The sequence below is a fragment of the Eriocheir sinensis genome, unplaced genomic scaffold, assembly GCF_024679095.1.
Source record: "Eriocheir sinensis breed Jianghai 21 unplaced genomic scaffold, ASM2467909v1 Scaffold424, whole genome shotgun sequence".
NCBI lineage: Eukaryota > Metazoa > Arthropoda > Malacostraca > Decapoda > Varunidae > Eriocheir > Eriocheir sinensis.
In genome coordinates this window covers 56316-67500 of record NW_026111748.1, presented here as the reverse complement: position 1 = coordinate 67500, position 11185 = coordinate 56316, and the positions used below count along the sequence as shown (strand labels likewise).

Sequence of the window (11185 nt, the reverse complement as noted above, 5' to 3'; positions counted from 1 at the left end):
ATATATATATATATATATATATATATATATATATATATATATATATATATATATATATATATATATATATATATCTATATATATATATATATATATATATATATATATATATATATATATATCACACACACACACACACACACACACACACACACACACACACACACACACACACACACACACACACACACACACATATATATATACACACACACACACACACACACACACACACACACACACACACACACACACACACACACACACACACACACACACACTATTGCTGCAATACATGTTCTGTGCGATTCCAAGGTACTGTGAAGATAAGTCATCAATGATTACCGTTCAATAATATTTAATTTAATTTCAATACTTATTGTTAATTAAAAAAAATAGAGTAAAATACATGTAAATGTGTTTCATTTTGCTTGAGGTTCAAAATAGCTAGGTTTAGAGAATAGTGTATGAAAATGTCTTCAACATGTTCTAGTGACATTGGTACCCATGACAATGAAGAGTGTGCAACCTTATACATCAGGCTGTTAAATAAAGATGGACTCATAACCCAAGCTAGAGGAGCTTCTAGCTGAAGAGCCTTCACATGAGCAAGTAGTAGCCTAGCCTATCACCGCTGAAATACTAATATTTCCCACCATTTTAGAATCTCATAAACGACTAATAATAATAATGGAAACGGTTACCAGAGTGATGATTAGCAAATACAATACAAACAAATAATGGGTTCACTTTTAGAGCGAGTTGGGTGTGATTCTAGAGTTTACCACGACAGGTTACATGGCTCACCAAAGGCTGGCTTCTGTTCATTACACTCTTGTAACACGTCCAGTCTGTGGCCTTGATGAGGCTGTGACATTGTGAGTCTGTAACAACAGCTGGAGGTCACAGCCAATAGTTTTGGCCACAGCTTCCCTCGCCGTGAGGTGGGCGACTGTTTCAGTCCTTGCAGCTGTGCCTCTCCCTGCACTCAAATGATACACTTTGTACCCCTCTGTGGCACGGTGCTACGCTTGGCACCGCCTCAAAAATAGCAAAAAATGACCCGCCAGACACCGTGCTTTGAAGCGGCGCGGTGCTGGAAGGGCCAGTGGTGGATATCCCTCCCAAGGTGCAGGACTTTACATTTTCCTACAGTGAATAGCTGCACCTAACAAGCCCTTGTTGTCACCAAGTAAGGGAAGGCCTCCTCTACCTGCTGACCAAAGGGGAAGGGGATCCGTGCAGGGGTGTAAGCAGGGGAGGGAAAAATGTAACCAGATGTCAAGTTGAAAATGGTGGCAAAAATTGGGTTATGAGATTTTCACCTGCTGATATTTTTCCCTTTCTCTCTCTACCTGCTTAACATAGAGGCAAGTGCTTAGTGTCAGCAGGTAGCGGAAGGCCTCTTCTATCTGCTCACCAAAGGGGAAGGAGGTGGAGGCAATAGCCTAAGCAGGGGAGGGAAAAATGTAAGCAGATGTCAAGTTGAAAATGGTGGTAAAATTTGGGTTATGAGATTTTTACCTGTTCATATTTTCCCCTTTTTATCTCCATCTGCTTAAATAAGAGGTAAGTGCTTGGTGTCAGCAGATAGGGGAAGGCCTCCTCTACCTGCTGACCAAAGGGGAAGGGGATCCGTGCAGGGGTGTAGGCAGGGGAGGGAAAAATGTAAGCAGTTGTCAAGATGAAATTGGTGGCAAAAATTTAGTTATGAGAATTTTACCTCCTCCTCCTCCTCCCCCGCCCCCCCCCAAGGAGGTACTGAGGGAGGGGGGTAAGGCGCCCGCCCCGGCAGACTCCACCAGTCGGGAGATCAGATCCCAGTCCTCCTCCCTCTGAGTGTGCACCGTGTTGGCTGTCAGTACCTGCAAAGAAAGTGAGATGGTGAGAAAGTGAGCAAGGATTAGAGCAAGCGGATAGTGGGGTTGGATAGAGCAAGGATTGGGCTTTGATTAGGTACAAACGGATTGGCTCTATCTTTCTTATGAATGGAGCTATAGGCCTTTAACTTTGGGTCATGGAAAAAAAAATCTGGAAAAATCTTATACATGTTATAAAAGAAAGTAAGATAGTGGGAAAGTGAGCAAGGATTAGAGCAAGCGGATAGTGGGGTTGGATAGAACAAGGATTGGGCTTTGATTAGGTACAAACGGATTGGCTCTATCTTTCTTAGGAGTGGAGCTATAGGCCTTTAACTTTGGGTCATGGAAAAAAAATCTAGAAAAATCTTATACATGTCATGAAAGAAAGTAAGATAGTGGGAAAGTGAGCAAGGATTAGAGCAAGCGGATAGTGGGGTTGGATAAAGCAAGGATTGGGCTTTGATTAAGTACAAACGGATTGGCTCTATCTTTCTTAGAAGTGGAGCTATAGGCCTTTAACTTTGGGATATGTAAAAAAAATGAAGGAAAAATCTTATACATGTCATGAAAGAGTGTGATAGAGAATTTGATATCACTTTGTTATCAGAACCTATCAGCAAAGTTGGTAAATAAAGTGAGATGGTGAGAGAGTGAGCGAGGATTAGAGCGAGTGGATGGTGGGGTTGGATAGAGCGAGGATTGGGCTTTGATTACATGCAAACAGATTGAGTCTAACCTAAATGAAACCCAAGTTATAATACTATATGTCTCATGGCCCAGCAGTGAAGTTAAGTGGTCCAGGTACCAAGACAAGGCCTGTGTCTGATGCCCCTTGTTACAGTGGCTGCTTGTCCTCAGGCCCAGCACTCAGCCCTGACTTGGTTGAGGTGCTTTCGCCGTTGGCCCATTGCTATTATTACAGCAGACATAAGAAAGGCGTTTTTGCAAATCAGTGTTCAAGAGAAGGATAGAGATGTTCACAGATTTTCACGGCCAAGAGACGACGGCACAATACGAGACTCCCACGTCTGGTAACACAGCCCGTCCATTTCTGCCACCATCAACCACCGTCTGGATAAGTGTCCCCAGACTAGTGTAGTGCAGGATTTGAAGGCTGACATGTACACAGGTCGAGTGGTTCTGCCACAGAAGCAGCGGAGAAAGTCTGCCAAGCACGCAGCATTTTTGCTGATGGCAGCATGGAGCTTACAAGGCTTGTGTCAAGTAGCTTGTCGATTACTTCTGAGTTACGTGACAAGGTGCCTCTTTCAGGTGGTGCAGCTCCCAGCAGGACACTTTCTCCCTTGATGGCATCGTGTAGAAGCAGTCTCCACGAAGCCAAGCATCCTTACTGTGAGATCTCTGACCCTTTAGGATGAACTATTTGTTATGTAGGCCAAGATACTTTTCCAGGAACTCTGGAAACTGGGTCTGACTTGGGATCAAGAAATGCCATCAGGGTTGAAGTTAAAATTTGAGAAATGGCTCCTTAGTCGTCAACACTCCAAGAACTTTCATATGTGATTTTCCAGGAGAGGCTCAGGAGCTTAGTCATGTGGAGCTGCATGTGATGCCTCACACCTGCGAGTACCTGTGGGGAGCATGAGGTGTCCCTACATCCTCCAGGGTTGTGCGCCCAGAAGGACACTGCCAAGACTCATGGGTGATCACTTTTGTGTGGAGGATTAGTTGTGAAGAAAGGCCTTAGCCTAGATAACAATGCTGGACAGATTCTACCATTGCTCCGTCACGGAGGTAAGGAAGCAATACTTGCAGCTGATCGGGTAAAGGAGAGTTAGCGCCTCCAAGTTGCTGCCAACATTGTGGAAGTAAGGACAGGAGGAGGCTGAACATCACGGAGGAAATGGACAGTGGAGGAGGCGGCCGTATCCCGCCCTCCACAGGGAAGAAATGGATGATGATGATGATGATGATGATGATGATGAACACTATCACCACTCACCATCATGAAGCACCAGGTCAGCCTTCCATGTCTTGAGCGTGGACTTGAGTTCTCTGCGGCGGTGATGTCGGCCACAGTGGTCCCTGGTGTGGGGAGGCGATCTTCTTGGCCGCCAGGCACAGGTCCACGCCAGACTGCTGGAGGAACTGGTGTTGAGTGGGAGCTTGTGCGCGGCGGGCCTGGCTGGGACACCTGTGGAGAGTGTCCCTGGTGTGGGGAGGACATCTTCTTGGCCGCCAGGCACAGGTCCACGCCAGACTGCTGGAGGAACTGGTGTTGAGTGGGAGCTTGTGCGCGGCGGGCCTGGCTGGGACACCTGTGGAGAGTGTCCCTGGTGTGGGGAGGACATCTTCTTGGCCGCCAGGCACAGGTCCACGCCAGACTGCTGGAGGAACTGGTGTTGAGTGGGAGCTTGTGCGCGGCGGGCCTGGCTGGGACACCTGTGGAGAGTGTCCCTGGTGTGGGGAGGACATCTTCTTGGCCGCCAGGCACAGGTCCACGCCAGACTGCTGGAGGAACTGGTGTTGAGTGGGAGCTTGTCGCCAGGCACAGGTCCAAACCAGACTGCTGGAGAGTGTGGTGCCAGGGGGCCCAGCAGGCCTGGCTGGGACACCTGTGGAGAGTGTCCCTGGGTCCACGCCAGACTGCTGGAGGAACTGGTGTTGAGTGGGAGCTTGTGCGCGGCGGGCCTGGCTGGGACACCTGTGGAGAGCGAGGCGGAGGTACAAGGAGTTGTTTCAGTGTGTAGACTGGAGCCAAAACCTGCACACTGCAAAAGTGCATCAATGATTGTTTTCACCCACCAACACAGTAAAAAATATATAGCGTTACATTGATGGCACCACACTGAGTGCAGCTGTTAAGTGTATGTACAGTAAACCCTGGATATAACGGACCCGCTCATAATGGACTTTGGACATGGCGGCGGTGTCTGAGCCATTGCCAGGAAACACTTAACGATATATCAAGCCACTTATTGGCTGGAGGAGACACTTTGGGGCTGGAAGTCGCCAAACACTGACTACGACAATTTGATCCCGTTAGATTGTTTTTCAAGGGCAGACTTTAGTATTTTCTCGTTATACAGGACAAATATCCTAACACACTGCAAAGTTGACTTATCCCCCAATAAGTTTTATCCACGGAACAGAAGGAGGCTGCTGTGAATGTATCTATAGGCCTATTTCAGTTGTCAGAGGAAAGGCAGTAATCCTCAGAGATATCTTATTTCTTAGAGAGACTGGAGACCTTCCTGTAATGCTAGCTCTCTCTCTCTCTCTCTCTCTCTCTCTCGAGATAATTAAGGTGTGTGTGTGTGTGTGTGTGAGAGAGAGAGAGAGAGAGAGAGAGAGAGAGAGAGAGAGAGAGAGAGAGAGAGAGAGAGAGAGCACACACACACACACACACACACACACACACACACACACACACACATGGTGAAATGGGAAGGGTGTGAGGAGGGAGGGCCGGAAGTGAGAGTCAGGTCATGTTCTGATTGAAGCCCTTACCTGACTCTCCCTCAAGACCTCACCTGACTCTCCCTCAGGACGTCACCTGACTCTCCCTCAGGACCTCACCTGACTCTCCCTCAGAACCTCACCTGACTCTCCCTCAGGACGTCACCTGACTCTCCCTCAGGACGTCACCTGACTCTCCCTCAGGACCTCACCTGACTCTCCCTCAGGACGTCACCTGACTCTCCCTCAGGACCTCACCTGACTCTCCCTCAGGACCTCACCTGACTCTCCCTCAGGACGTCACGTGACTCTCCCTCAGGACGTCACCTGACTCTCCCTCAGGACGTCACGTGACTCTCCTCAGGACGTCACGTGACTCTCCTCAGGACGTCACCTGACTCTCCCTCAGGACGTCACCTGACTCTCCTCAGGACGTCACGTGACTCTCCCTCAGGACGTCAAGTGACTCTCCCTCAGGACGTCACCTGACTCCCTCAGGACGTCACCTGACTCCCTCAGGACGTCACCTGACTCTCCCTCAGGACGTCACGTGACTCTCCCTCAGGACGTCACGTGACTCTCCCTCAGGACGTCACGTGACTCTCCCTCAGGACGTCACCTGACTCTCCCTCAGGACGTCACCTGACTCTCCCTCAGGACGTCACCTGACTCTCCCTCAGGACGTCACCTGACTCTCCCTCAGGACGTCACGTGACTCTCCCTCAGGACGTCATGTGACTCTCCCTCAGGACGTCACCTGACTCTCCCTCAGGACGTCACCTGACTCTCCCTCAGGACGTCACCTGACTCTCCCTCAGGACCTCACCTGACTCTCCCTCAGGACCTCACCTGCCGCCAGAAGGTATATTTGCGTCTTACCACTAATTAACTATTGAGGAAGGTGTGTTCATTGCACTAAAGACTAGTTATAAAACATATATATAGAAGTGACATAAAGTGCTTATATTCGTAAACTAAAGTAGTGTTGCTATGTTCTGTGCCAAGTCTCGTGTGTTGCACTACTGTAAGGTCTTATAAGCGTCAAGTACCACAGAAAAGTACATGTAGACACTTAACACTTTTCAGCAATAATCCTTGCCAGCGAGGGTTGACTAAGGCACTGTTATTACCAGGCACGCCTGCTGACGCGTTTGTTACGGGACGGCACCACTACGACAGCCAACTACTGTACTGTTACTTATATATACTGTTATAAGTGTTACGGGACCACTACTACACCATGCAAGTACTGTACTGTTACTTATATATACTGTTATAAGTGTTACGGGACCACTACTACACCATGCAAGTACTGTACTGTTACTTATATATACTGTTATAAGTGTTACGGCACCACTACTACACCATGCAAGTACTGTACTGTTACTTTTATATAGTGTTATAAGTTTATAAGTGTTATGGCACCACTACTACACCATGCAAGTACTGTACTGTTACTTATATATATATAGTGTTATAAGTGGAATTGTTTGTATATTTTATCTCTCCCTTTTCTTCTCTACCTTTCTCACTCCCCAGCTCCTTCATTGAGTGTGTCTGTGTGGCTCGTCCCAATAATGTGCCGGGAAGAGTGTGGTGATAACCTCCACGGGTGTGTCTGTGTGGCTCGTCCCAATAATGTGCCGGGAAGAGTGTTGTGATAACCTCCACGGGTGTGTCTGTGTGGCTCGTCCCAATAATGTGCCGGGAAGAGTGTGGTGATAACCTCCACGGGTGTGTCTGTGTGGCTCGTCCCAATAATGTGCCGGGAAGAGTGTGGTGATAACCTCCACGGGTGTGTCTGTGTGGCTCGTCCCAATAATGTGCCGGGAAGAGTGTGGTGATAACCTCCACGGGTGTGTCTGTGTGGCTCGTCCCAATAATGTGCCGGGAAGAGTGTGGTGATAACCTCCACGGGTGTGTCTGTGTGGCTCGGTCCTGCTGCTGTGTTGTGAAACGATCTTCTGTGCAAGGTAACTGCTGTGGTAGTTAGTTGTAAACTCCTTCAGCCACAGCCTACTAGCACAGTACTGTTTTCTGTGCAAGGTAACTGCTGTGGTAGTTAGTTGTCAACCCCTTCAGCCACAGCCTACTAGCACAGTACTGTTTTCTGTGCAAGGTAACTGCTGTGGGAGTTAGTTGTAACCTTCAGCCACAGCCTACTAGCACAGTACTGTTTTCTGTGCAAGGTAACTGCTGTGGTAGTTAGTTGTAAACTTCAGCCACAGCCTACTAGCACAGCACTGTTTTCTGCAAAAGGTAACTGCTGTGGTAGTTAGTTGTAAACTCCTTCAGCCACAGCCTACTAGCACAGTACTGTTTTCTGTGCAAGGTAACTGCTGTGGTAGTTAGTTGTAAACTCCTTCAGCCACAGCCTACTAGCACAGTACTGTTTTCTGTGCAAGGTAACTGCTGTGGTAGTTAGTTGTAAACTCCTTCAGCCACAGCCTACTAGCACAGTACTGTTTTCTGTGCAAGGTAACTGCTGTGGTAGTTAGTTGTAAACTCCTTCACCCACAGCCTACTAGCACAGTACTGTTTTCTGTGCAAGGTAAGTGTGCTGAGTCATGCATCTTGGGCTGTGCTGTGGTAGTTAGCTGTAAACTCCTTCAGCCACAGCCTACTAGCACAGTACTGTTTTCTGGTGATGTCTGTACTCAATTCTTTTCCTAATACTGTAATAATACATGTTTCAGTGGCAGATTCCTTGTCATAAATATAGTAGGTTACTGCATAGTGTAAGTGCGTGATGCCTGTTTTATTAATTTCCAGACTGTGTCCTCCGTAGGCATTGTGAGTGTACTGAACAAGAGTGCCACGACGCTGGAGAAGGTGCTGCCAGTTATGGATGGCAGGAACTTGACAACATTACTGCTACTTATGCCAGTAATTTGCACGATGCTGGCAGCTGACAGCTATAAAAAATGTGACAATTTTATGAGGACTAATTTAGAAAAAAATGGTTTAGTAGCTCTAAGTACATGTGGCCCACTGTCAATGACTAGGAAGTCTGTGTTCAAATTATGGGCCGGAGGAAAAGTTGTTAAGTTTGGCTTAGTGGGTGCAGCATCTGTGGTCATATGCCGGAGAGGGACAGAAGGGGAAGGAATTATGGGAGAAGGGAACAGACCCCAGGAGACGGGACACAACATCTGTGGTCATATGCCGGAGAGGGACAGAAGGGGAAGGAATTATGGGAGAAGGGAACAGACCCCAGGAGACGGGACACAACATCTGTGGTCATATGCCGGAGAGGGACAGAAGGGGAAGGAATTATGGGAGAAGGGAACAGACCCCAGGAGACGGGACACAACATCTGTGGTCATATGCCAGAGAGGGACAGAAGGGGAAGGAATTATGGGAGAAGGGAACAGTTGGAAAGTTTGGTTTAGTGGGTGCAGCATCTGTGGTCATATGTCGGAGAGAGGCAGAAGGGGAAGGAATTATAGGAGAAGGGAACAGTTGGAAAGTTTGGTTTAGTGGGTGCAACATCTGTGGTCATATGCCGGAGAGAGGCAGAAGGGGAAGGAATTATAGGCGAAGGGAACAATTGGAAAGTTTGGTTTAGTGGGTGGAACATCTGTGATCATATGTCGGAGAGAGGCAGAAGGGGAAGGAATTATAGGTGAAGGGAACAATTGGAAAGTTTGGTTTAGTGGGTGCAACATCTGTGGTCATATGCCGGAGAGAGGCAGAAGGGGAAGGAATTATAGGTGAAGGGAACAGTTGGAAAGTTTGGTTTAGTTGGTGCAACATCTGTGGTCATATGCCGGAGAGAGGCAGAAGGGGAAGGAATTATAAGTGAAGGGAACAGTTGGAAAGTTTGGTTTAGTGGGTGCAACATCTGTGGTCATATGCCAGAGAGAGGCAGAAGGGGAAGGAATTATAGGTTGTGAGCCGAGTGTGCTAGCCACTGCACCACAAAGCCCCCTAGCACAAATGGATGCCCAGCCTCAATGTAAGTTCAGCTTTGAATATCACGTATGTTTTTAGTAAATATATCGGTGTACAGTTAAAAACTTCCAAATATAATAGTAAAACTCTAATGAACAATTCATCCCTATTGTAAGTTCAACTCTGATTATTATAATTTTAGTAAATATATCGGTGCACAATTAAAAACTTTCCGATATACTAGTAAAACTAATGTACAATTCCGGCAATACTCACAGGATTTTCAGGTTGAGCCGAGGCATGTTGAGGCTCTGCTTGAAGACCAACAGCCTGAGAGTCTTCACCAACACGCTGGCTGGTCACTGTCATCCAAAGAGTCCTCGGCAGCACAGGCCAGCCAGCACGCTTCCTGTCTGGAGACATTTCCTCGCCATGTCTGGAAAACATTACTGTGCAGAATAACGCCTTGGAGCCAGGCAAGTCACCACATGGAAGCACAAGATTTTGTTTTTTGGATAAATGGGTAAAAAAATTGTAGTTGCCAATGATCCCTCTATTGGGGCTGAGAAGTGAGCAGTGCGAGGCAGTCAGCCGTTCCTCTCCTGTACAGTACAAGTCAACAACCTGTACCAACAACAAGCCAACACTTCACACCTTTGCTTTTGCCCTTCAGCACTTTTGTATTCAGTGAGCGTGTCAGCTGGTCCACGCCGCGCCAACACACCGCCCAGTACTCCCTCCTTCACCCTGACACACTCACCCCAAGACCGTAGGCAACACTTTCCTCCGCCTCAAGACAGGCCCACTGCACACGACTTCCACGCCCACACCCACACACACACACACAGCAAGCGAGGGTTTGTTTACGCCACCACACAGAGACTTCATTGACTAGAGTGCACGGCGAGACACTGAAGTGACGCCGCTGAGTCTGGTTTAGTGGCCACGTTACTGTGGGGGTAAGTAAGGTGCTGGGGTGAGGGGAGTGGCGGGATGGGGAGGGGGTTGGGGGTGAGCAGGATAGCCCTTTCCCAACGTCCTCCACCTCTCTTAGTTTGAGGTAGATTGTGGGGGTGGGGAGGAGGTGAAGGAGGGGACTGGGGTGGCGGTGAGGCTGGGGGGGAGGAGGTTGGGGTGGGGGTGAGGAGGAGGTTGGGGGGTTGGGGTGTGTGGGTGTGGAGGGAGTAGGGGTGGTCAGTGCCAGTGTTAAGTTGATCCAAGGTGCCAAGTTCTGTCCGTCCTAATACAGGCAATGTACAGGAAATCTATCTATCTATCTATCTATCTATCAATCAATCTATCTATCTACATTCTCTCTCTCTCTAAACTTGCATACGTAAAGACATGCAAAAAACAGCCAAAGACAAACAGACAAACAAGAGAACACAAACAGACAGACTGAGACAGACATTTAGGGCAAAACAGACACACTGACAGACAGGAAATAGATCAAAGAATGACCCACAAAAAGCAACGCATGTACAGACACAGAAACATACTACATACAGAGAGAGAGAGAGAGAGAGAGAGAGAGAGAGAGAGAGAGAGAGAGAGAGAGAGAGAGAGAGAGAGAGAGAGAGAGAGAGAGAGATTGTGTAAGGGGAAGAAATAGATGAAAAGGAGTTATTTTAGGGGAAGGAATGGGAAGGGAAGGGAAGGGAAGGGAAGGGGAGTGATGGGAAATGATGGGAAGGAATGGGAAGGGAAGTGATGGGAAGGAATGGGAAGGGAAGGGAAGGGAAGTGATGGGAAGGAATGGGAAGGGAAGGGAAGGGAAGTGATGGGAAGGAATGGGAAGGAATGGGAAGGGAAGGGAAGGGAAGTGATGGGAAGGAATGGGAAGGGAAGGGAAGGGAAGTAAAGGGAAGGAATGGGAAGGAATGGGAAGGAAAAGGAAGGGAAGGAATGGGAAGGAAAAGGAAGGGAAGGAATGGGAAGGAATGGGAAGGAAAAGGAAGGGAAGGAATGGGAAGGAATGGGAAGGAAATGGAAGGGAAGGAATGGGAAGG

At 48.0% G+C, this 11185-nt stretch overlaps 1 protein-coding gene across 3 annotated transcripts in view; it reads right to left on the bottom strand.

Annotated features, from left to right (window-relative positions):
* Positions 1-10023, bottom strand: part of LOC126992239 (uncharacterized) — an 11008-nt gene extending 985 nt beyond the window's left edge. The window contains exons 1-4 of one of the 3 annotated variants that reach the window (XM_050850897.1): positions 9937-10023; positions 9453-9612; positions 3826-4265; positions 1724-1865 (exon numbers count right to left, since the gene is read on the bottom strand). In XM_050850897.1, coding sequence (XP_050706854.1) covers positions 1724-1865; positions 3826-4265; positions 9453-9478 — 608 coding nt within the window. In that variant the 5' untranslated portion in view covers positions 9479-9612; positions 9937-10023. Of the gene's footprint in view, positions 1-1723; positions 1866-3825; positions 4266-4527; positions 5052-9452; positions 9613-9936 lie in introns of those variants that run through there. The other 2 variants (XM_050850898.1, XM_050850899.1) reach the window with 2 other exon arrangements.
* Positions 10024-11185: the final 1162 nt, after the last annotated feature.